The sequence below is a fragment of the Neofelis nebulosa genome, chromosome 14 (assembly GCF_028018385.1).
Source record: "Neofelis nebulosa isolate mNeoNeb1 chromosome 14, mNeoNeb1.pri, whole genome shotgun sequence".
Classification (NCBI taxonomy): domain Eukaryota; kingdom Metazoa; phylum Chordata; class Mammalia; order Carnivora; family Felidae; genus Neofelis; species Neofelis nebulosa.
In genome coordinates, this window is record NC_080795.1 from 75733420 (window position 1) to 75760192 (window position 26773).

The following is a 26773-nucleotide window of genomic DNA, read 5'->3' on the forward strand; positions in this document are numbered from 1 at the left end:
ATGCCATCGTTTTCATATACAGTTAGAAGCATTTATTTCCCTTTACTCTCAGTGTTTAAGGTCTGCATTTTTTAAACGTTATTTTTTTTTTAATATTATATAAAATACATCCACGGTTTCAGAATCAAATCTGCACAAGTGGATGTGCTAAGAGGAATCTGGCTGATTTCTTTATCCTCTCCATCTTGGTGTGTCCCTACCCTTCCACAAAAAAATTCCCCCCTTTGTTTTGACTCTTTTTTTTTTTTTTAATTTTTTTTTCAACGTTTTTTATTTATTTTTGGGACAGAGAGAGACAGAGCATGAACGGGGGAGGGGCAGAGAGAAAGGGAGACACAGAATCGGAAACAGGCTCCAGGCTCCGAGCCATCAGCCCAGAGCCCGACGCGGGGCTCGAACTCACGGACCGCGAGATCGTGACCTGGCTGAAGTCGGACGCTTAACCGACTGCGCCACCCAGGCGCCCCTGTTTTGACTCTTTTATTTTGAATTATTTTTGACTTCCAGAAGAGTTCCCATACACCTTTGCCCCAGCCTCCCCTCGCATTAACATCTGACACAACCACAGGACAATTACCAAAGCCGACAAGTAACACTGGTATGGTAAATACTATGAACTGCAGACTTTAGGTAGTTTTTCTACAAGTTTGCTCCCTGGTGTCCCGGTTCTGTCCCAGGACCCAGTGCCGGATCACGGTCTCCTCCGACTGGCGACAGCTCTCCCGTCTCCCCTTGTCTTTCGTGACCATGATACTTTGAGGAGTACTGGTCAGGTGTATGACCATACACATCAGCAACATCATTTGGATACATGACAGTTGCTCATGATTGGATGGAGGCTGAGGCTTTTCTGAAGAATGCCGGGGGAGTGGGTGGGGGGGGGGGTCCTTCTCATCATCACATCCGGGGGCACACGAGGTCACCGTGACCCCTGAGGATGCTAACTTCCGGGGGCGTGGTTAGCCCCGGGTCTGCCAGATGCCTCTACTGTACAGATACTACTTTTCCCTCTGTGATCTAGTAAATACTTGGGGGCAGAGATTCTGAGGCTATGGAGACACTCTGTTTTTCCTTAAATTGTGTCTACTAATTGTAGCATTCATGGATGGGTTTGCCTGCAGCAATGATTACTGCAGTGTTCTAAGGGGAATTCTATTTCCCTCATTCCTTCTACATGTATTGTTCAGAATTCTCCCGTGTGGAAGAAGTGCTCCTTCCCCACCATCCGTTTATATCAGTATGGACTCACAGATGTTATCTTACCTGTTGGGTTGTAGTACAACGCTACCATTGTTTGCTTTGTTATTCAAGTTGTTCCCACTCTGGCCATTGGTGGTCTCTTGTCCTTTGACATGCCTCCAACCTTTCTGGGGGGCTGGGAAAGATGCAAGATGCTACTTTCTAGGACCACAAAACACTCTAGGATCAGCTTACATATTTTCTGCCTCGGCCCTGGAATCAACCACTTTTCAAAGGACCCTGGTTCCTTTTATTGGAGAATCCTATTAGAAACCAAGATCTAGGTCCCCATGTGCTCACGGCCACGGGGTGCCACTGCTTCTGGGCTCTCTCAGCACAAAAGGCTTCTAAGGAGCACAGGTATGTAAACTAGCTGTGTGTGGGCACATGTCTGGAATCGGCTCTGAATCTATCTGTTGGTGTGTATACAAACACATGCAATCTACTCATTTATCTGGACCTACGATGTATAACAGGACTGCAATAAACAACCTTGTGCAGACAGACACCTTTTCTCTTTTTTGTCAGTATTACTTTTGGGTAGTTTTCTAGCAGTGGAATTGTTTAGTTAATGGATAAAGAAATGCACAAGTAATTTTACTAGATACTGCTAATTTCCCCTCCGTACAGGTAGTAATATTGTGCATTCCCACCAGCAATGCGTGAGAGTGCATTTTCCCCTCAGCCTCTCCAACAGACAGGATGTCAAATTCTGGATTCTAATAGGTAAGAAATTCTCTCTCCAGATTTGTTTTAAGTTTTTAAAATTTATTTATTTTGAGAGAGAGAGTGCGAGAGAGCGAGCACAGGAGGAACAGAGAGGGAGGGAAAGAGAGAATATCCCAAGCAGGTTCCACGAGGTCAGTACAGAGCCCGACGCAGAGCTCAAACCCACAAACTGTGAGATCATGACCTGAGCCGAAACCAAGAGTCAGACACTTAACCGACTGAGCTGCCCAGGCGTCCCATTCCAGTTTCAATTAACATGCCTTATGTGTGAGGTTGATCACATTTTCAGATATTGAAGGTCATTTGCATTTCTTTTTCTATGAACCTTTCTCATCTCTTGCCCATTTTCCTACTGGGTTGTTGATCACTATTTTTTAAAAAGATTTCATAATGTAAAAGCACTCATCCTTTTTCTACGGTATGATTGAAAATATTTTCTTTCGTTGTTATCTGTCGGTCTCTTTGCCTTGTTCATGAGTTCTTTTCCATAAGTCTTTTTAAAATTTTTTCATGTGGCCAATTGTTCTTAATCTCTCCCTGTAGCGAATCTGGATTCTGAGGCATAGTTAGGAAAGCCCTCCACACCCTGAACTTACAAATGAATTCATTCACTCAGGTTCTTCTTCTGGTATTCCTAAAATATCACTGTCTTTTTATTTATTTATTTTTTTAACGTTTATTTATTATTGAGAGACGGAGAGAGACAGAGCATGAGCAGGGGAGGGGCAGAGAGAGAGGGAGACACAGAATCGGAAGCAGGCTCCAGGCTCCGAGCTGTCAGCACAGAGCCCCATGCAGGGTTAGAACTCACAGACCGCGAGATCATGACCTGAGCCGAAGTCAGACGCTTAACCGACTGAGCCATGCAGGCGCCCCAAAATCTCACTGTTTTTACATTTAAATCTCAGATCTTTTTGCTCTTGCCTCTCTCTACATGCAAGCTATTCATTATTTTATGTTTATGGTTCGATCTGATGCTTATTGTGTGCAGTAGTCTTTCATTCACTCTTTTGGATTTTCCAAAAACAGAATCCTGTCATCTTCAGATACAGATAACTTGATTTCTTCTCTTCCAATTCTTAATGTCACCATTTACTTTGTCTTGCCCAACACACTGGCTGATGCATCCCAACTGACGTTAAAGACTTGGTGACCTAAGTCCCAGAGCTTCTGGGACATCCTTGTCTTCTTCCTGATTCAACCAAGAAACCCTCCAGTGTTTCCTCACCAAGTAAGAAGACACCGGCTTTGGGACTGAGATGCACGTATAGACTGTTTTTGTCTTAAGGATGTACCCATCCAATTGTACTTTATTGACTATTTTTCATCAGCAGATGCTTGATTTTGTCAAGTGTCTTTTCTGAATATGTGAAGATAATCGTTTCATTTTTTTCGCTACTTTTATTTTATGATGGATTATATTAAAAGATTCCCTCCTATCGAACTATCCTTCCCTTGCATTCTAGAATGTTTCACACATTGTCATGACGTATGATTTTTTTTTCAAAGCCCTTACTCTTAACCCCTGGATACTCTGATGCTCCTCCAGAAAGTCCTTTGATAAGTGGTTCTCATGTGGGGGTGACTTTGACTTCCGGGGACATTGACAATGTCCATGTTTTTGGTTGTCAGAACGGGGGATGCCACTGACATCTGGTGTGTGGAGGTCCATGATGCCACCAAACATCCTGACATGCACAGAACAGTCTCTATACACAAATGATGATATTGTGGAAGATCATAATGTCAGCAGTGCTGAGATCGGGAAACCCCGCCTTAGGGGAGAGACTGCAATAAGTCCGTGGTCGTGACACTTGGTACTTGAAAAGAGAGCTACTGGCTTTGAGAACACAGATGTGTTTCCAGCCAGTGACTGGTTCTAACCCCGAGGGTAAAACAAAGATGGCGGGAGGGAGCACAGGCCTTCAGGAACAGGACAGTAGGGCCTAGATTCAGAAGATGGAGACCTTCCTGGTTCTCCTGGTGAGGACTCACAACATACTCCTTGCCTTGTGCTCTTTTTTCAGATGCAATAGTTGAAACTCTGGATTGGTGAGTCACAGAAGTGCAAGTGCCAATGACACCAACACAGACATTCACAAAATGGTCTAAACTCAACTCCGGGTACGAATTTACATGCACAGCCCAGGTCTCACCCCTCAGGCAGGAGACGGGATTTGAAAAGACTTCCTAGCTTCCCGACCAGAAAACCCCATCCTCTGAGAAGGACCCACGCCTGCTCCATCTGTCATGTGCATCTGGAAATGTCAAGATCAATACCGTACTTTCAAAAGTTACCTCCCACTTGGGATCTCCTTCGTTTTCCACCAACTTCAGGCCATGCTTGTTCTTCAAGTGTCTGTTGAACTCCCACTTGGTGCCATACACAAAGCTGCACACAGGGCACTTCAAACCACCTGAAGGCACAGAGGAAAAAAGGAGCGTTCGCAGCACCTAAAAGGGCCCCAGTGCGCCTCCCTCCCGCCCCTCAACTCCAGGGAACACACTGTTTGTCTCCAGTACTTACGTCCAGTGCCAGTTCCCCTCCGTACTAGAACAGAACAGCGACAGCACAGAGGTTTTTCAGGGCAGACGTTTCTAAAGCTTAATGTACTTCTTTTCATTTTCCAACGAGCACTTGCAGAAAGTCTAATATATACGTCATATTTTCGGTGCCGGAGTAACAGAATTCCTGTGGCCAAGTGAGTAGGTGGCCTCAACCATTCTTTCATTTTTGTTTTCATTTGAAAATAACAAGTAAGTTAGAAAACAAAAAGAACTGAAGGACAAGGCTGCTTTCCTCAACCGCCTGTGTCCCAAAACATGAACCAAGAGCCAGGCTCCTTCACACCAAAAGCTGAGCCATTTGCATAAATCCCCATTTGGATTTCCCAGTAAAGACCGAGTGAAATGTCGATACAAAACCTTACACATGTTGTGGGAGGCGTGGATGCTTTAAGAGCATGTACAGCTCTAGGTAAAAAGACAAACAACAGAAAAAACCCTCAGAGTGACACAAAAGACTATCTTTCTAAAATTCTATCAAGAGCAGCAACTAAATTAGTGACAAAAATCACTTTTCACAGGCTGTGAATTCAGAAGCAAACTCTAGGGGTGCCTGGGTGGTTCAGTCACGTAAGCGTCCGACTTCGGCTCAGCTCATGATCACACAGTTCGTGAGTCTAAGCCCCCTGTCGGGCTCTGCGCTGACAGCTCGGAGCCCAGAGCCCGCTTCGGATTCTGTGTCTCCCTCTCTCTCTACCCCTCCCCTGCTCACGCTCTGTCTCTCCGTCTCTCCCCAAAATAAACATTTTTTAGAAGTTTTAAAAAAAGAAAAAAGAAGCAAACTCTAGCCTCAGGAACTCTAGCCTCAGAGGGAGTTGTCCCGGCACCAGGTCTCCAAATCCACACAAACGATTAGCAGGATTAGCAGGCCAGAGTCAGGCTACCCACTGGCACCATCAGGCCAGCACCCCGAGCCGAGCCGGGGTGGCGTCGTGGGCACAGCTGGTCTTCCTGCAGCCACCGTTGGTCTACTCTCCACCCCGCACACAGAATGGGCTTTTGAATTTTTTTAATGTTTATTTACTTTTGAGAGAGAGAAAGTGAGAGAGCGTGGGGGAGGGGCAGAGAGAGAGGGAGACAGAGAATCCCAAGCAGGCCCTGTGCTGACAGCAGAGAGCCTGATGTGGGGCTCGAACCCACAAACCGTGAGATCATGACCTGAGCGGAAGCTGGGATGCTTAACTGACTGAGCCATCCAGGTGCCCACAGAATGGGCTTTTATTTTTTTTTAACGCTTATTTATTTTTGAGACAGAGAGAGACAGAGCATGAACAGGGGAGGGTCAGAGAGAGAGGGAGACACAGAATGTGAAACAGGCTCCAGGCTCTGAGCGGTCGGCACAGAGCCCGACGCGGGGCTCGAACTCACGGACCGCGAGATCATGACCCGAGCCGAAGTCGGCTGCTTAACCAACTGGGCCACTCAGGCGCCCCCAGAATGGGCTTTTAAAAATAAACTAAATCACATCCCTCATAGGTATAGAACCTTCCATCAGACCCAGAACAAAATCCCAGCTCCAAGCGGTAGCCTGCACGACTTTACTGTCACCCCTGTGTGATCTTATTCCTGCCTTCTCTCTGGCCTTGTCTCTTCCCACCCTTCCCGCAGTCTCTCCTTTCTCTGTCTCTGGCATTGACCAAGCTCATTCCCTTCTTGGCAAACCTGGTGTCATGGGGTCTACGGCCAGTCCTTCTGCTGCCTGTGTCCCTATCTCCATCAGACTTGCTGTGCTCTCCTGCACCCGCCCCGGGTCTGAGATTTACTTCTTGCTCACTGGGGTACTGAGGAGGGAGAAGAGGAATTCTGTACTGATGACGAGGCTGTCTTGACAAATTGCATAATAACAAGCAAATCTCATGAAGACGTGGAACGTAATTTAAGCATCTCCCAGATGCAAGTATGATGTGCTTGATTTTCGGAATCAATTCCATGTCAGTGGTATCTGACAGTGCACTCTTCTGTAACTGGGGCTTCCTGTATATCACCTGAGGTGGTGCGTGATTCCCCACACAGTCATGAGCGGAAAAGGAAGCCAACCCAGATGGCCAACAGCACGTCCCCTTGCGCCTTCAACTCACTGCTTTACAGCCTCGCCACGCTGGGAGGGCGCAGGAGAGCACAGCAGGCCCAACAGAGACAGGACAGAATCAGCAGAAAGACTGGCAACACCAAATTATAAACTTCCAGAACATTCTACAGAGGAGGCAGCTCAAACAGGTGCTTATATTTTCCAAAACTTACAGGTTGTGCACTCTTTTTTTTAGGCCAAACGAAATGGGCTTATTCTTTCCTACCTAGCTGATAATTAACTTAGATTTTAGCTTCCTTTGTTATCACTTATTAATCATCTAAAATGATGTATTTTCCTAGGATCACCTTTTTTAAAGCTCTCCAAGGTGTGAGAACCTCTGCCTTTTTTCAGTTGGTTCAAGCGAGATAGGTCCTCCTATAGAGACTTAGCAAGAGGCAGCGAACAAAAGCGACCTAAATGGAATTAAAGACTCCTTCCGGGGTGCTCTAAAATGGAAACTAATTTCAGGAGAAAAAACATCCTTATATTATGTTTAAATTAAAATTAATATGCTAATGCCCCACAGTAATTAAAACCTCAACCTTTGCCACATTGCCTTTAATTAAAGAACAATACATTGGAAGCACGTGACCCAGACTAAATGCAGAATGTGAGCACTTAATTGGCAGCAAAGCCGAGAGAAATTAATTCCCAGTTCAATTCATTACATTCTTAGGCAATGCACAATAAAGGTCATGGGAGACGTGGCGAATTTACTTGTGGCCCTGGTATATAAAGTGCACACCACAAGAACGGCCAACCCCAAAATTGCAGTTTCCTCAGAAGGCGTGATGAGCCAGGCAAGAGCACAGGACGTCAGGAACAATTTTAAAAATCGATCATGGCACCTTTGCTCTTTTTGGAATGCAATGTATTCTGGAAGAGTCTTAGGCATTAAAATATCTGCGCTCCTTTGTGGTGGGTGACCTTATTGAAAATTCAATTTCATTTCCAATAACATTACTCCCAGGGTGGTGCGGAACGTGAGGCTGGGCAGTCGGGTACCTGGAGCTGGCACTGACTCACATGACCCAGGAGCCACTTCCTGAAACTCCCGGGCCTTTGTTTTCTCTGAGATGAAATGCTAAAGCTCGTAACTTTAACAAAGGCACTCCACTAGACAGAATAATGGACGCCCAGAGATATTCACATCCTGGAGGGAAGGGAATCCTTGTGCACTACTGGTGGGAATGTAAACTCCGCCACGCTGGAAAGCAGTATGGAGGTTCCTCAAAAAGTTAAAAATACAACCACCCTATGATACAGCCATCCCGCTGCTGGGTTTGTATGGAAAGGTAATGAAAACAGAGTATCAGAGCAGTATCTGCAATCTCATGTTCACTGCAGCATTATTTACAATAGCCAAGATATGACCACAACCTGTGCCCATCAATAGACACGTGGGTAAAGAAGATGTAGTGTATACACACACACACACACACACACACACACACACACACAGGAATATTAGTAAGCCATGAGAAGGAAGGAAACCCTGCCAGTTTTGACAACATGGATGGACCCTGAGGGCACTACGCTAAGTGAAATGAGTCAGACAGAGAAAGATAAATACTGTATAATTTCACTTATAGGGGGAATCAAAAACAAAAACCAAAAAAGTCAGACTCATAGAAACAGACTAGAAAAGTGGTTGCCGGGAGCGGGGGACCACGGGAGACAGGGAGAGGCTGGTAAGAGAGTGCACACTGGCAGTTATAAGATGATTAAGGTCTGAGGGTCTGATGTGAAATGCGGTAACCACAGCTGATAGCTGAAGTTTGCTAAGAGTAGAACTCACACATTCTCAACAAGAGCAAAAGGATTAGTGTGTGAGGTGATGAATGTGTCAGCCGACTGGATGATGAGAATCCTAAATATCTTACAGCTTTGTGAACGATACCTCAGTAAACCTGGAAAAAAAAAAAAAGCAGTGGGGACCTGTTTGTAAACTGGATTAGGCCCTAGGGGCACTGTGAGCCCACACTAAACAGGTGGGGGTCCTGGCCCCCAGGAGCTGACGGTCTGGAATGGAATGTGCCTGGATACACAACAAAGACAGGTGTGTGAGGTTTTCATTACAATGAAAAATAACTAAACACAGAGAAAGAAAAAAGAAAGGTTCACATCCTGATCCCTGCAACATGGGAGGGTCACCTCGTGTGGCAAGAAGGGACTTTGAGGTCGTGATTCATCAAGGCTCCTGAGACAGGGAGATTAGTGTGGATTATTCAGGCGGGACTAATGTAATCACAAGGGTCCTCCTGTAGAAGAGGCACAAGAGAGGTCACAGAGAAGCCTCTACTGTCACTGGCGGCCGTGACAGTGGAAGAAGGAAGGGGCTGAGGCAAGGAATGTGAGCCGCCTCTAGAAGCTGGAACAGGCAAGAGAACAGGCTCTCCTCTGGAGACTCCAGAAGGAATACACACGTGTTAGCAAACTCGACCTGAGCCTGTGACACCTATCTTGGACTTCTAACCTTCAGAACCTTAAGATAATAAATCTGTGTTGCTTTAACCCACCAGCAAGTGTGTGGCCATTTGTCACAGCTGCGGTAAGAAACTGATACAAGCAGCTAGACAGTAACTGTGACAAATGAGCTTAATTATCAAAGGAAACTGGATACAGAGCAATGTGATGATACAATATTAGGAAGCAAAATGTGGACCCGGACTTTGTTAAAATCCCCACTTCTTGCTGTCTCTTAATCCAGTGCCTGTCCTGAGACCCGGCAGAGCCCCAGCCCAGAACGAGGAAACGCGCCCAGGACAGCAATCTAGTGGAAATCCTATGCAAGCATGACGTGGAGGCCCCTGGTCACACAGCATGCTGTCAGAACACTACCTGGATCTCTCTCAAACCCCAGAGCAGCAGATCAGCAGCTAGACCTGGAGACAAAAAAACTCAGAAAGAGTAAACGGCAGCCTGTGTGTGCGAGACCCTCTGACACAGGATCATGTGACCACTGTGGAATGCGAGCCAATCACTGTCCCAGAACAGGACCATATGCTTCCTCCTCCTCTTCCTCCTTAACAAGTGCAAATGTGAGACAAGCTTCGGGGGGGCCAGCCGGGCCCTCGCCCACTTTGTGGCCTGGGCTGACCACTCTCCCACCCGTGTTTCCTGTCTTGAAAACAGGAATGACGATGCCGACCTCACAGGGCCTCTGAGAGAGAAAGGAACGCAGAGCAATAACACGGTGCGATGACATCACATCACTGGAAGCACCTGCCAGTCAGGTATGGAATCCGGGCCCTAATAAAAACAATTTTAAAATTAAAATGTCTCCAAATCAAATCAATGACTTTTGTGTAACCTGGTAGTTTCTGGATTTTCTTCTATGCTATTTTCCCTGGATTTGGTGTGAAAAGCCAAGGTATGGATATATATCCAAGGTGCGTATGCATATACTTTTACACTCTTCTATTAGGGTAGTTCAAAATCACGCTAAGATTTTAGCAGGTGCCGCAAACGCAGCCTTCTCCTCGAGCCCTGGTCTTCCCGCTGCCCCTCATCCCAATCGCCACCCCAGCCTCAATGACCCTCGAACAGTGGGGCCGGGGAGAAGGGTCAGCACCACAGAGAAGCAGCGAATTCTCCTGTAGCAGCACGGGTAACTGTTGGAAGGAACACGCATTCTGTTACAGCCGGAACACGGGGCCTTGGAGGAGCTTTGCAGCCTTCGTCCGCAGCCCAGGCCACAACACGATAAAGGCCACCACATCCCAGGGTCCAGCACAATGTTGGGCACACTAGGAGCACAAGAGACACATGGTGACCAAGGAACATGGGAATAAACACGATAGCCAATCTGAACCATTTATCAAGCACTACGTGTCAGCCACCTCCTGGGACCTTAGAGAGTAAGATCTAATCTCTGCAACTGCTGTTGAGCAGAATCAGCACCTCGTCTTCGAAGACACATAACACAATGTTCAGAGAAGTTAAGCGAGTCGTCCCAGCGCCACAGCGATCGGCCACCCCGGCTCCGGGCCCCGGACTCCCATGCCTGTGCTCACGCCAATAACCTGGAGTGACCTGGAGTGACCTGCGGGGCCGCTCTGAGGTCACTGGGAAGTAAGCAGCCTGCTAGTCCCACCTGTGTCCTGCGGTGAGCTCAGGACGGAGCTAATGGCCTGTGAAGTGAAGCCAGCCCCCAGCCAGAGACCTAGGGAAGCGGCCCCTGAGCTACTAACTCAGGCAGATTCCGAGAGGAAACAGGGCTGGGCCTGCTGTAGCCACACGATGTGAAAACGTGTGTTTGTGTGGGAAAATGCCTCACATCCATATTAACGAACAAGCGATGGGCTAAGAAAATTAGCAAGAGATTGTCCAATCTGCCTTCGAAGTATCAGAAGGACACCAAATATAAGCAGGGAGTAGTAACACATCGACACGGCCTTCCGGGCAAGTCTCATTACCGAAACGCACCAGAGTTCTCAGGGGACTGTGGGTCCCAGAGGGGTGCCATCGTCACCCCTGTGCCCTGGGGACCAGTGGCAGGCGGGAGCCAGCTGCCACCAGCTCGCAAGCCGCTGTGCGCATCTCTGTCCAGTTCAGGGACATCACACTGGTAGCTTCAAATTGGCCACAGCACAACCATTTCCACTACAGAAGCTGGTGAACGCTGTAAACCAGCTTCCCTTCTCCCTGCCCCTGAGACAGCCCGTTGGTAAACATTTACAGAACACGACGGGTGGACGCCCGAGCAGCCGCCACTCCAGAGGCCTTCGGGAGCCCACTGAAAATCACCCCGACTCCACGGAGACCACCGGGGAACCTTCCCCCAGAAACCGGCAAGGAACAGAAATGTCTGACCTGGAAACATCTCTGCCTTTTAGGCCTTCCTCCCTACCTCCTGCACAGTGCCACGCGTGGACATCCTTCCCAAATCCCTGAGCATCGTGGGTAAGAGAACCTTTGACCACAGCTGATGGCTTTGCCTGTGTCACAGCGTGGCACTGCTTACACTGGGCTGATGGACAAGGAGTCCCTTCCCCTGTGGGGAGGCCGTAACACCACTCTGAGAAGGGTACATTTTGTTCACAGCTTGTTGTCACGTTACTCTAACACATATTTCTCTACACCAAAACAAGAAGTTAGTAAGTCCCATGAAGATATTTTTTGATGAGGGACTAGAAGAGAAAAACAAAACCAAGTGTGGGGGGTGGGGAGAGGTTGGGGAGAATTCTGTGAAATTAATCAAAAGAAGATGAAAATTTCCAGTGGTACCCAAGCACCCAGCGTTCCGAACACAGCAACTGTGTGCATCCCATGTTGTCCCTCCATTTTCCTGCCTGCTCTCAGACAGAGGAACAGTGGGAGCATCGTGCTCTTAAAGTTCCTAAGCTGTGTTCATACTCAACCAGCTATCTCATTTCAGAGACTATTCTCCCGCCAAAATACAATGGTGTAATGTCTCTTATGAGCCAAGAGAGGCATCTAGTTGTTTCCTTCCTCAGTTTGTCCCTTGAAGGGGGCACTGGAAATATGTGTGTGTGTGTGTGTGTACATATGTACGTGTGTGTATATATATATATACACACATATGTAGACACGTACACATATATACATATATGTATACGCATGTATATGTGTATATGAAGACACCAAAAATGCCCCTGCGAAGATAAAAATTAAAACCCGGCAGACCCTGTCAGAGAATGCCAACGGATGACAGAGCGTCTTAGAAAGGTAACTGAAAACGTAGGGCAGGAAACAGTTCGGCACCGGCACATTCTCCGCAAGGCGATGATGAAAGTTTGGAAGCAGAGAGCAGTGATAGTGTCATCAATCAGAGCCCCACGCCTGTCCCAACAGCCGCAGTAAAGGTCTATTTCCTGCCAATCCAACCCAACAGCGCGAAGGATAATAAAAGGAATGTCTAGCCTGCTTCTCCAGCAATCTGCTGTGACTCTAAGGCAATCGGTTCTCTCCTCTGTGATTCCTGGACCGGGGCAGGAGGGGCGGGGTGGGGGGTGGGGGGCATCAAAAATGATGCAATGGCTCTAGAGCTCTAGAGGGCGTAGATGTTTTCAGGAAAAAGGAAACAAGTATGAAAATGAACTGCGTGCCACTCAGGTGCTGGCTCAGGTAACCCCATCCGCCACCAGGAGAGAAGGCTGCTATCGACTCCATTCTCAGGTGAAGGGCCTGAGCTGGAGAGGCTGGTTAACGTGCCCCGATGGCACCACTCAAGGAGCAGAGCACAGACTCGAGCCAGGGCCCCTGCACCCCCCACGGCGCCATCCCGGTCTTCAGCTCCATGAAACGGTCATTAAAACACGAGGCACACACTCCCCGTTACCCCTGATGGATGGCTCTAAAATTATCCTGAGTTTTTATGCCGTTATCTACCTCCATACATCAGCCCTGTCACTGAAAGTGCTGAAGGATTCGGTCAATTCATTTGTTTTATATGAAGATTCATTCAAGGCAATCCCAGCGAGCGGGGACTTTGCGCCGCACCAGAAACCTCGGAGCGCCCGCACCTGCAGCCGGGAGCGCCAGCCCGCGTCTCTGTTTACTGGGGGCAGGTTTCTAAAACGGTCTCTGGCTTCAAAGAGTCACAGGACTCAGGAAGTAGTAAAAACTGATGGACTGTGTGCGGCAATCATTTTTTGAGTTGAATTACTGAGGCACGGATATAAATACAGCAGCACTTCTCTGTATGGCAACAGCTCATGAGCTCAACCTTCTCAAGTGGGAATATGCGATCATTTACTGAAAAAAGCAGCAAAAAAAACCCCACAAAAAACCTCTCAGGCTTTTCAAGAATATGAGAGGTTTGCATCCATTCTGTTCAGTTTAAGTGCTCTAAATGGTTTATCCTTTTCAGGATGAATAAGCAATCTGAGCACTCAATAAATATTTCTGGATAATCTAAAGAAGCTCACCTACAAATATGCTTGCCACGGCATGATTCATAATTGCAAAAGAGGAATCTGGAAACCCTACCATGTCCAACAGGAGCAGGGCGAAACAAAATGGGCCACCTGATGCTGGACCACAAACAGCCCTTGGAAGTTATACTGAGGGAGACAAGAGAATGTGCACGTGAGCAGGAACTTTCATGCAGGAGGAAGGTACATGGACCAAGAACAGAAGGCAGCCAGCGCTGGCAAGTGAACATTGTGGGGAGGGTGGTAAACTAGGATTCCTCATCCTGGATTTCCACGGAGGCAGCAAGTAACACCGGGACATACCAACGGGGGACGTGGAGCACAGTCATGACGACGGGGAACTAACAAAATGCTCAGGGGTCGGGGCTGAGCTGCAAGATGTCCCAGCTCCTCTCAAGGGGCACACTGCCTACCTTGCTGGACGAGTGCGTCGGCCGCCAGCTCCCCGGTGCCCACGTTGGCGTATTCCTCGTTGGGGTGCTTCCTGTTGTAGTGCCGTTTCAGGGAGCCGGATATGTTACAGGAGTAATGGCAATGGGCACAGCGGAAGGGCTGTAAGGACAAGGACTGAAGGTGAGCCCCAGGGGAGGTCGAGCCCCAAGCGGAAGGGGCGCAACTTGCCCCAATGTCCTCCTCCACCGACCCCCCCACCCCGGGTGTCTGACACTCCCAAAGCCTGATGAGCAGGCTACCCCCAAGGATGCGCTCCAGGGAAAAACGCAACGTCGGGATGCTGAGTCCTGCCTCGGCGGGGACCAAGCAAGTCACTGCACAAGGTGTCCCCTGTGGCTGCTTTCATTTCTCATTTTGTCCACTTCTTGTCCAAGAAGAAAATAACATAAGAGGAACACAGCAATCTATCATTTTCCTTTTTTTTTCTTTTTTTTAAAGTGAATGTCTTCCGGGGCACCTGGGTGGCTCATTGGGTTGAGCATCTGACTCTTGATTTTGGTTCAGGTCATGATCTCACGGTTGTAAGATCGAGGCTTGTGTCGGGCTCTGTGTGCGGAGCCTGAAGTCTGCCTGCGATTCTCTTTCTCCCTCTCTGCCCCTCCCCTGTCTGCGCTTTCTCTCTCTCTCTCTCTCTCTCTCTCTCTCTCTCTCTCATAAATAAACATTTATTTTTTTTAATTTTTTTAAATGTTTGTTTATTTTTGAGAGAGAGAGACAGAATACGAGGATGGGAGGGGCCGAGAGACAGAGACACAGAATCTGAAGCAGGCTCCAGGCTCCAAGCTGTCAGCACAGAGCCCGACGCGGGGCTCGAACTCACGAGCCGTGAGATCATGACCTGAGCTGAGGTCGGACGCTTAACCGACTGAGCCACCCAGGCGCCCCAAAATAAACAAACATTTAAAAACTAAAATAAAACAAAATAAAGTGAATGTCTTTCAAAGTAGCTCCCCTCACAATTCCCTGATGTACCTGCTTCTCCAAGTCACTTTCTCCACAGGACTCACCTGCAAGCATGTGCACAGACACAGGCATCAACCCACAGCTGTCCCCCATTAGGGAAATCCACCTGGTAAATGTATTTCCAGCCCCCACCTGGGCAGGATGAGGCACTTTCCAGATAAGGACGCAAGGGGTCATGCGGCCTGGCTCCCACCTTGCATACTGCTTTGAGGGGTCCAGAATGAGCGGTGAGGAGGAAAGGGGTGCCTGCTCAAGCCCCTTAGGGAACCCAGTGAGGCCATGCCATCGGCTGAGCGAAGGATGGACGTCTGGATCACTGCTCCATCCCCCGCCCTGACGCACAGGCAAGACAGTATCAGTATCCCTCTGAACCGTGAGCCCTACAACTGTCCAGCAGAATGCCACGTGAATCCCCAATGTGCCTTCAGGGCCCATCTGGGAACACAAGCAGCTCGCTGGCCTGGCAGAAACAGGAGAGAGAGAGCAGCCCATGGTGGTAGGAGCTCTGGGAACAGTCCTGGGGATCCGGATGGGACAACGGGAAATGCCGGCTTTCTCTGAGCTCTGTCCAGGGCCTGTCTGCTCTCCTGCGGTAGACCCAGCGATCGGTCTGACAGCGTGATATATATCCTGTTGCGATCGCGCCCATACCACAAACAGGGATGTCCAACTGTCTTCCGGATTATCTCTACGGGGATGCTCTGCAGGCACCTCAGAATAAACGCACACAATTTCAGACTCTTCTTTCTGCAAAATCAGCTCATCACCCAAAGGCAAACCCCTGAGTGTCACCCTAGACTTTTCTTTTCTCTTACTATTCGCCTAATTACTGAGTCTTGTCCAGGCTTCCTCGGAAACCTCTCCAGAATTCGCTCCTGCTCCTTTCTGTCCCAGCAGCACATAGGAAGGGGCCATCCCGGCCTATGAAACAAATGCTGTTACTCCCAGGAGGGCCATTCTTGGAGAGAAAGACCCACGGAAGTCAATCCAGTGAGAAAACCTGAAACGTTCCCTCCACCCTACGCAAGGCCACTCTGTGGTCATAGGATGCTCTGGGCCACACTGCATGTGCTACATTCAGTCCCTTGTGCAAGAAAACCCCGTGGCTTGGCCCACAAGGATTTATTAAACAAAAGGACCCGGAACAAAGGCAAAAATTAGCCAGGCTCTCTCATCCGTCTACTGAGCAGAGAACAAGCAATCTAAAATGCCACTGTGTCATTATTTGCAGAGTTAAAATAGAAGCTAAAACATTTTCAAATGCTTTCATCTCCTAAATATGCAAACGTTATAAAATTACTTTTGGAACACTAGCACTTATATAGAAATCAGAAAGAACAATCGAATAATACTCTATTACCAGGGCTGAGTGGTCAGTGGGCATAAAAGGCAGGAAGGGGCAACTACAGAAATGGTCCTGTGGACCTAACTCCATGCCCCAGAGCCAATTTCGCCCTTTGTGGGGCCAAGCAGGTTAACTTCCCCGTGAGAGTTTCAACCTGTACTCCCATGCCCACTCCTCGACAGAACTGCAAATGAGGAGAAAAACTGCCAAGACGTGAGCAGACAGGCCAAAAAATGTACAGGTGGGCCCACCTGTGACTGACTGACCACCAATTTCTACCCAAAATCTTCAATTCTTAAAGCTGAAAGAGACGCTTTCAGAGGCTAACCAACCTTCACTCCATGAGGGCACGTTCTCCTGTGGCCTCTGGCAGGCCGTGATCGTAGCCGCTGGAAGATGCGGGGAGGTGAGAAGCCACTCAGCTGCTCGACGGCACCAGGGGTTTAGAAAGATCTGTCCCCCTGCGGCCTCTTACCCTCAGTGCCCTTCCACTGTGTCAGGCCCCCCGCAACCTCTCAGTGACATCAATCACCAGTGAACCTCCGTTCGGCATCTTCTCCCTACAACTGCAGTCACTGGGCCGCATCTGGGCCCTTCCAACAAAGCAAGTTCAGACCTATGAGGAGGTGCTGCCGCTTGTCAGCAGGGCTGGGGACAAAGGCGGAGGAGAGGGCACGTGACATCTCTACGTCCACGGCCAGACACCAAGTCTGACTGCATTGCTAATATTCCAAGTCTTGAGGTTTCAGTGGTGAAGCATGTACTCACTGACCGCCTTCGGGAAGCAGGTGGAACTGTGCTCCACCCTGAGCATCCAGTGATGGACACAGAGATCTGTGATCCTCTGAATCCACATGAGTTCGGAGACATAGATGTCAATGCAGAGATCCGATGCTATCTGGGCAAGAAAATCAGAAAACTCGGGGTCTAAGTCGGACGTTGGTAGTTGGCAAGGGACAGTAGATCTTCAAAGGGAAGTTCTTTATCGAGAGCTTTCAGGCCCAAAGACGCCCCAAAGTCAGGACGAACATAGAAGCAGCTACAGCAGCAGAGTTCGTGTAAAACAAAACATCCACGTTCTTACTGTGGCCAAAAACTAAACGGAATCACCAGCGAGGCATTCCTGCTATTCAGGGTTACATTGGAGTTATTAAGAAACGAGGGCTGGGGCGCCTGGGTGGCGCAGTCGGTTAAGCGTCCGACTTCAGCCAGGTCACGATCTCGCGGTCCATGAGTTCGAGCCCCGCGTCACGCTCTGGGCCGATGATTCGGAGCCTGGAGCCTGTTTCCGATTCTGTGTCTCCCTCTCTCTCTGCCCCTCCCCCGTTCATGCTCTGTCTCTCTCTGTCCCAAAAATGAAAAAAAAAAAAAAAAAAAAAAAGTTGGAAAAAAGAAACGAGGGCGCCTGGGTGGCGCAGTCGGTTGAGCGTCCGACTTCAGCCAGGTCACGATCTCGCGGTCCGTGAGTTCGAGCCCCGCGTCAGGCTCTGGGCTGACGGCTCGGAGCCTGGAGCCTGTTTCCGATCCTGTGTCTCCCTCTCTCTCTGCCCCTCCCCCGTTCATGCTCTGTCTCTCTCTGTCCCAAAAATAAATAAAAAACGTTGAAAAAAAAAATTAAAAAAAAAAAGAAACACAATCAAGCATAATAATTATTACAGTTTTACCTACCACAGGCCAGGAGTTCTCAGTGTTTTGCAGGGATTAATTCCTAGAAGTCTCAGAACCACCTAATATGCTAGGTACAATTATCCCCATCTTACAGATAAGGAAACTGCAGTCCAGTTACGGAATCCACCAAAAGTGTCACACGTTCCCAGCCTGACCAGTTGGTCTGCACTGGATTTGGGGATCCAGGCCCCGCCAGCAACAAAGAGATGACTTGACTTCCCATTTGCCATTATTTCCTGAACAACCAGGTCCCCTGGGAGCTCCATCAGGGCAGGCATGGATCTCCCGGACATAAAAAAGCCCAGACCTAACCAACAACTCCTAAAAACGAGGAGCACCCAGTGGGCTGGGAGAACTGTAGGCAGTTCCTGGAGCACCATAATGGGGAAGGACTGCTGGGGGCTGAGAAGACGGCAGGAGACAGTCGCCAGACCACAGGGGGACATGCCAGCAACGTGGTTTCAGGAACACACGTCTCCACCAGGTTTCTTCACACCTAGAATTAACCATTCTGGAAACTGGTGGAAGGTGGATTTGAAAGGAACAAGACTGCAGGCAAGGAACACGTGTCCAGTTGTGGCTAGAGGTGCACACAAGAGACACAGATACATCTATAATACACACATATGGATTATAGATTATGTGTCTTTACACAGGTATGTATGTATATTACAGATAAATGATACAGATATTTGTATAAGCCCTAAAATGAGAGCATGGCACAAGGAAGTGGAAAGTGAAGAGAGGCTTTAAGAGAGATGGGGGAGGTAAAACCAGCCAGACCCAGTGACTCAGAAGCAGTGTGAAACAATGAAGGTGGGCCCCCAGGATGACCCCAAGTCTCCAGCAAGGAAGACACAAGAGGAAGGCATTGCACCAGCTGTGGAGGGAGTTCTACAGATGAGGAGGAAGAGGGGTGTGAGTACAGGACTCTGGATACCCAAGAGGGCATTTCCAGAAAGAGGTTGGAGAATGAGTCCTAACTCAGAGGAGAGTTCTGGGCTGTAGACACAGATCTGAGCACAGGCGAGTAGCAGAGGCCCACAGATGGAATTCACCCATCACGAGAGGGTGTGTGAGGTGAAGAGGGCAGCAGCATGAGGGCAGCATCTGGAACAGGAGAGACAGACCAGAGGATGAGCTCACGAAGAAGGATGAGAAAGAGTGACAGCAGAGGAACCAGGCGTGGGTGGAGTCACAGGATCTATGGAACAATGCCCTTCACGGAGGCAGGGATGGCAGGGACAACACACTAAGAAACCCGGTAAGGTAAGGCCTAACGGGTGTCCACGGGACCTGGCCGTGGCCCCGGTGGCTGTACTAAGAAGAATTCCAGTAACATGGCCAGTCAAGGAGAGAAGGCGAAGGGCAGAAGCTGGGTTTGGGGTCATGTTTCAATGATGTTTTAAAAGTCTTTCTCAAAGGGTGCACCAAAGATCAGCTATCTGAGTTGAAAGACAAAGGGCGGTTGACTTGGTGGAGGCTGAAATCGATGTTCTCAGACTTACATCAGGGAAGTAGGTAAAAGACACTTTTTCACAACTGGAGGATTTATGGTTCTGGTTCCTCAAACAGACAGGGACAGGAAGTCCCATCTCACTTGTGAAACTGGGCTCGGAGAAACCGATTAGAAGGCATCTACCTGCATGCAAGCGAGGCCAATCCAACTTCCCGTCAGCACCAAGAGGAATGTTTTAAAACAGATGAGAAGCTGGCGATGAGGCGATGTCCCAGGTGGTAACACTGGTAACCAGCTGCAAAGCCCAGGATAGCTTTCGGGTGGAGTAGAGGGTGCCCTGCTGGCCCGGCAGGCAGGAAGGCCCTCGCCACGCGAGCTCCCGCTGTGGTCTGGGCAACCAAGGACGGCAGATGGCCGTGCAGCTATGTCAAAAGGCTCAGGGATGGAGATGTGAGCCTGGCCCTTGAGTTGGGCCCACCCCTCTCTGGAGAGGATGGAAAAAGACAATGACCTGGGAGAAGGTTCTGGATAACTATTGGGGTGAAACCTACAACCACAAGTGAAGACTTTATAACCTTAATTTAAAAAACCAGCTAAGGTAGAGATAGAGACAAAGACGAGGTAAAGAAGGAGACAAACCACAAGTCTAACTGATACCCAAGTGACTTTGGATTCCAACTGCAGGAAGAGATAGTACGACTGTTACAACCCCTAATATACGGACTGGTTGGTACAAGGCAGTTTCGACAATGCTTGATGGAGACCAGGCTATCTGAACGTGGACACCTTTGTGACGCAAAGGCCCTCGTAATAACCCAATAGCATTTTACATCAAGCGTAGGTTGAAGCGTGGAGTCAGAAAGCATGAATGAACCAGGAGCTAAGGGATTGAGGTTCAGGTGCTGGGCACACCACTGATCGGCTGGGATACCCCAGCTAAGACATCATCTGTGAAATAGAAAAAAAAAAACCTTCCCTATTTACCTGACAGGGTTTAAATGATGTGTCAAGAAAGAGTATGAGTCTGCTTTGAGAAATAAGGCACATCAGGTCTCATGACTGTTACACTTAATTAATTAGTACGTTCACATTTGTTACTATCATCCTCTGAAGCACCTCCTGGTGGGGGTCACCCCTCTTTCCCTCCTTCCCTCCTACAGAAGCCTCCTCCTTGGTGCAGCCTGTGACCCTCCCAAGGTGCCTGGTCATAGAGGGGATGCATCCAGGAGAGCCCGGGGCTCGAGGCTGGCCCCCCACCATAAGGGTTTTGTGAATGTTAACTATTATTATCTCTAAGATCATTTTCAGAGTCACATGTTACAGCGTAAAATAACAGAAATAAATCAGAAAACTGACCATAAAAAATAAACACTAGCAACAAGAAAAAACAACCTCCCAGGACTTACAAAGAACAATTAAGTTTTAGTTACACAGGCAAAGAAGAAATGCTGAAGAGAGTTGCATTTCTGTCTTTTGAGGCCAGGTTACGTGGGGCAAGTGCACTACACTCCCGTTGCTTCCCTTCTGGGGGACCGCCCAGCCAGGGACACCAGGTCGACAGCAGGCCAAGGGAAGCTCCGTGAAAGTAGCAGTGGGGCCCCAGAATGCAGCCGTGGCCAAACTGCAGAGGGAGGAAGACATGGCTTCGGAAAATGTTCTGAGCACGAGGAGGGTAAGGCGGTAGGAGGCGCTCCTGACCTTGGCCCTCAGCCAAGAGCTGAAACAACCACTGTCTCTAAACGCCAACCAAGGCTGAGCAAGTACCAGTCGCCAACAAAAGCTGTGGCTAGGACAGCCGTGTCCACCTCCTCACTACACAAGGGCCACCATCAACTAGCCATGTGGCCTCAGGCATAGACCTGAACTTCCGGCATCTTGGTTTACTCCTCAGAAATTGGGACTGGGAAGACACTGACAGCACAGAATTACTGGGTGGGACCAAAGAAGTTATACAGATGAAAGGGTGAGTAAATGTTCAAAATATCTGCTCCATCATCACCATCACTGTCATCATCACCATCACCATCATCATCACCATCACCATAAACATCATCACCATCACCATCACCATAAACATCATCATCACCATAAACATCATCATCACCATAAACATCATCATCACCATCTCCATCACCATCACCATCATCACCACCATAAACATCACCATCACCATCACCATAAATATCATCGCCATCACCACCGCCATTGCCACCATGCAGAGATGCTATAGTATCAGAGCTCCACTGTGTGGTCTTCTCCCACCCAACATCCTCTCAGAAAAGATCCACAGAAGGGTAGGCTAACCCACCTGCACCCCAGGCTCTCCCAGGTGCGTGCCCCTTTGAAGGTCGATGCAACCTGAGGTCAAAGAGGTCATGGTCAGATGTCACTGTTCCTGTGAGGCCTCCTCTCTCTGTCCCCCGGCGCCCCTTACAGCTTTGAGCTGGTTTGCTTTTTATGGCACTGACTACCTTCTAATAGAAGACAGGATTTACTTACTTATTCTGCTTATTGTCTATTCCCTCCGTGAGAATATAAACCCCAGGAGGGCAGAATTCTTTTGTTGCTTTTTGGTCTGTTTTGATCATTGTTACTACAGCACCTAGAACGGTGCCCGCAAGCAGTAAGCTCAGTACTAATTAAATTTAGCTGACCTGGGAACACTCCCTCTAGACCAGCTCTTTATGTTGAAGGCTCCCAAGTCTAGATTCCTGTAGACCTGAGGGAAACAGGAAGGAAATACCGAGGGGCGAGCAGCAGACACTGCTAGGCTATGGAGACTTCATAAATTTCGATGTTTTCTAGGATTTCTAGAAAAGAATGCATGTTTTAAGTAATTACAGACATGTAAATGGGAAGTTAAATAGATGAAAAAAAAAACTGGCCCAGGCCCTGAACTTGACTTTGACCCAAGACTCAGTGAGTGTCGATGGCTCAAAGCCTAAGTCTGGGGACCTTGTTTCCTGCCAAATCCCACGAGATGGGAAGTGACAGCTTCTTCCAACTGAGGCCCTACCTGGATTTTACTTCTGGAAAGCAATAATCATGACTGATGCTTCCCCACCATGTGCTTTGGAGAGCTCTGGGGCCCAGGACCTTTCTCACCACCACCTTTGAGTGGCAGGGCCTTCTGGAGCCAGACACACCTGTGCTCAGTCGGGGTTCCGCTGCCGAACATTTGGGTACCTTGGGCATGCTTCTTCATTTCCTCGCAAGGAGGAGTGATCACGTGAAAAGATTAGCCTGCGTGGAGATGCTCATCGAATTGTTATCATCGACTGTTCTGACAGAGAAACTCTGGGCACACCGCATCATGCAAAGGAAAGGTAAGAGTGGTGTTCCTTTTTGCACGTGGGATTTTAGAATCTCCACGTTTGCCTTTGGAACAACGGAAGACCGGAGTGAGGAGGCACACCAGAATGCACTGGCGATGAAGGCTGTGACCCCTGGGTCTCTACCACACGCCTCACAACCGCCTTGGGAAGACACATCGATTCTCTCCTTACAGCTGGGGACGCCAAGGCCCTGGGAGGGTAAGCCGTCTGCTCCCCGGCAAAAACCAGGGTGTGAGCTAAGGTCGGTCTGACTCCAAAGCCCAGGTGCCCGCCACTCTCCTCAGCACAGCTGGTGCCCTGCCCACCGCAGGCCTGCAGCAAACAAACACCACTTCTGGGCAGTCTCCCTGCTGACGGACTGGATGGACGGTTTCTGCAACTTTTCCTCTGAGATTTTCAGTTTGGCAAAGGACTTTGGTTCCGCTCACAGGATCAACAAGGTGATGCTGTTTTCAGGGTAGGATTTGCAGCACACGAAGTTCTGGTAGCACAAACCACTCACCTTGTCTTGCCCTGGCCTCCCATCGGTCCTGCATCAGGGCCCTGGCTCTGCACAGCCTGCCGTGTGGACAGCCCGTGGGACAGCCCGTTAGCAGCTACCTCCAAAACTACAGGGTAGACCCAGTTGAGAGCCACTGTGCCTGTATTTCCACAGATTTCTAAAATGCACACCAGATACCCACACTCCCTCTGAACGGAATCTCCACTGAGAGATTTCTTGAACATAATACAATAATGAAGCAAGGCTTTCTGTGCCCTACATAAGAAAACAATACATTTACAGATATTAAATCTGCTCTTTGCTAAAAGAACAACTCCTGACGGGCTGCACGGAGCCTCCCCGTCGTACAGGGCCTGACTCACAGCAGCGGGCCTACAGCCTCGGGCGAATGTGAAAAATCCTCTGCCCTTGGGACCATGCTGGGCTTCCCCAGGACTGAGCATCTCAGTGCTAAAAGCACATACACGTGTTGTGCCCCTTCTTGGATTCACTGGCCCTCACTACACTGAGAGAAGGAGAGCCCCGTGGGCTGGAGGCCAGGCAGTGAACGCAGGACAGAGTGAAGACCCGAGCTGGGCCGGCCCAGCAACGGAAGAGCCGTTAAACCCCATGTCTCCGTGGCTACGAGCCTTCAAAGGAGCTCAGAGTTCCACCTCCACCTTGCTGTCTTCCATGATGCAGCTATTACACCGAAGTTCCATAGCATTTGTTATTTGCTCACTGGTTCACTCAGCAGATATTTGTTAAGGGCTGCCGATGTGCTGAGAACAGAACAAAAACTAAAACACGGGGCCTCCCGGGGCTCGCATTCTAGCATCACAAACAAGTCACACGTGACCTGCCAGATCAAGCATCACGGAGGGAAGCAAAGCAGGTGAACCCAGCCTGGGAGGAGGTGAGAAAGTCGCACGGCCTTCTGGGAGAAGAGCGGTGGGAAGATGAGGAGCAGGTGTGAAGCCGGGCTAGGCGACGGGGTGCAGGGCAAGCTGTGCAAGGCAAGGTGTGCAGCAGAGAGAGGTGGGGAGCGTGTGGGGGGATGGGGCGGGCAGGGAGGCACACGGAGCCCTCTGGAAGATCTGAGCTCCACCTCGCAGTGGGCTCAGAAGCCGCAGGAGTGGCAGGGACTGGCCGGGGACATCGTGGCTTTTTTTTTTTTTTTTTTTTTACTTCTGGAGTCTCTGATAACCAGTATTTACCAAGTTGTTCCATAAAACCCAAATGCTGGGAGGTACAATGGGGATAGAAAAAAAGAGAAGGGGGTTCTGTGGTCAAATAAGTTTTGTTTTTTAAGTTATTTATTTATTTTGAAAGAGAGAGAAAGAGAGAGAGCGAGCAGGGGAGGGGTAGGGAGAGAAAGAGAGAGAGAATCACAAGCAGGCTCTGCACTGTCAGCACAGAGCTCGATGTGGGGCTCAAACTCATGAACCGTGAGATCATGACCTGAGCCGAAACTGAGTCAGACGTTTAATCGACTGAGCCGCCCAGGTGCCCCGGTCAAATAAGTTTAAGAATTGCTGTATCCTGTCCACACGACACCTACAGGATCCCAAGGAAGGAGTGTCCCAAGGAGCACACTCCGGAAAACCGTGTTGATGCCACCCTCCACCCTCCACCCTCCACCCTTCACCCTCCAATGGTAGCTGGCATCACCTCCCAGGCTGACCGTGAGCTCCCCAAGTTCAGGTGCCGGGGCGTACATCCTTCCATTTCTGTTGGGTCGCCCACTACAACCAACGAGAGTACTGGGTCCCCCAGACTCGCAAAGCAAAGCATGCAAAAGCAGAAGCCTCTGACTGGACGGCTGCCGACTTAAACTCCCTACCCAGTGGTAAATGTGCCCGTGAGAAACTTTCTACTCAGAGAAACTTCATCGCTTGGAATCTATAAACTGCCAAGTCCCATTACCCGCACAGGGTCATCCAGCAAAGCTAGTGGCCCTTCAAGAACCTTCTGGATGATGACGCGGGCTGGGAGACTGAAATGTTTCATACATATGCAAAGACGTGCCCACAGACTGCTCTGGGGGTCATTCCAGCCGAGCCACATGCAGGCCCCTCTCCCTGCAGCAAAAGAAACACCGGGAGGGACCATCACCGAAGACTGCACCTGCACCTGGGAGTGGGAAGTGAGCCACTCAACAGGAAAAGACGCAAACTCGTAAGAAAAAGGACCAAGACTGACCGGTACAAGACACGTGGCAATGTTTATAAGGGAAATGCCCAAAGAGCATTTGCCCCCAGACTGACACACACACAAAGAGCCTAACGATGCACGGTCACAGGGGACGCACACAAGGGCGAAAAGAAACACGGAGGTGGAAGTGAAGACACACACACCAGAAAGGAAAAGGCTGCTCCCCAAGGAGCAGGCAGCCTTCCCCGGGCTTCTGTCCCTGACGGGCAGCCTCTAAAGAGGTTTGTGGCAGGGATTTCAAAGCTGTGCTGTCTGTGCGAATGAGAGTATGGCGCCCTCTCCTCGTCCCGCGGGCGGCACACAATCCGGGCCGACTGGGTACTCCGCCCGTGGCTGCGATCTGAAGCTGCAGGCAAGGCCGCCCTGCACCGCCTGTGCAGGGGAGAAGAGTCCTGTGGTCTCTGTCTCCGTCCCCATCTCTCCAGGATTTACGGGCCTGAGCGCACGAGGCTGGAAATTCATTCCAGGCTCAGCCGTGACAGGGACAAAACCAAGCCTGGGCTTAAGGAGCCGGAGAGAAGACAGCCAGGTCATCACATCCGTTAAGAAGCGTGAAGCCATCTCTGTTATAAAATGAGGCCAGAGATAAATTAAACAATTTAAAAGAATAAATGTTTCTAAACCGTGGGGTACCACAAGTTCAAGAAAGGCTTGCGTTGAGGCAATTACCTCATCACAATAAATAACAGTAAATCAATCCACACTAATTGCTTTTCTTGCCAGAGCTTAGAAGACTCTTCAGCGTTCTTGGATTATTGATTTTTTTGTAATCGCTTGTGCTGTCAAAAATGTAATATTTCCAAAGAATATACCGCTCACTGCTAGACAGACAGAATTTTAATTTAACGTAACACAATCCAATTTCCATTTTTTCCCCCCGAAGTGCTTAAAAAATCTAAAATACCAGGAAGCTGAAGACAGCATAACAGGTTTTCAGCAGAGACATTTCAGCTCAAACAAGTTAATAAATGGCTGACCGCCCCCCTCCTCGTCTTGGACCTTCCTCCTCCTCACACACCTACACACACACACACACACACACACACACGCACGCACGCACACACATACAAAAGTGCTTAAAGAAAAAAAAAAGTAATCCCAGATTCTTCACTTTCATGCAAATTAAGAACTAAAAGGCAAAACAAACACCACGAACAGAAACCCTACCCTTCACTTCGTGCCTTCTTGATCCCACGGGTTTGGCAATTGCCACTGAATGTGGGAAATGTTCCGCCTCCTAAATTTATACTCGGTCAGCACCTTGCTCACAGATCTTGCTTAAGTTCTGACAGCTACAACACAGAACTACAGGCTTATATAATCAAAGCAGTGAGGGGAAAAAAGGACAAGGG

The 26773-nt window shown here is 49.1% G+C and overlaps 1 protein-coding gene across 6 annotated transcripts in view; it reads right to left on the reverse strand.

Moving 5' to 3' along the window:
• Nucleotides 1–26773, reverse strand: part of ZFAT (zinc finger and AT-hook domain containing) — a 287200-nt gene that overhangs the window by 31372 nt on the left and 229055 nt on the right. For 5 of the 6 annotated variants that reach the window (XM_058699156.1, XM_058699154.1, XM_058699155.1 and 2 more), the window contains 2 exons: nt 13917–14055; nt 4267–4385 (listed from right to left, as the gene is read on the reverse strand). In XM_058699156.1, the coding sequence (XP_058555139.1) occupies nt 4267–4385; nt 13917–14055 (258 nt within the window). The remainder of the gene's footprint in view (nt 1–4266; nt 4386–13916; nt 14056–26773) is intronic. The other variant, XR_009253547.1, reaches the window with a different exon arrangement.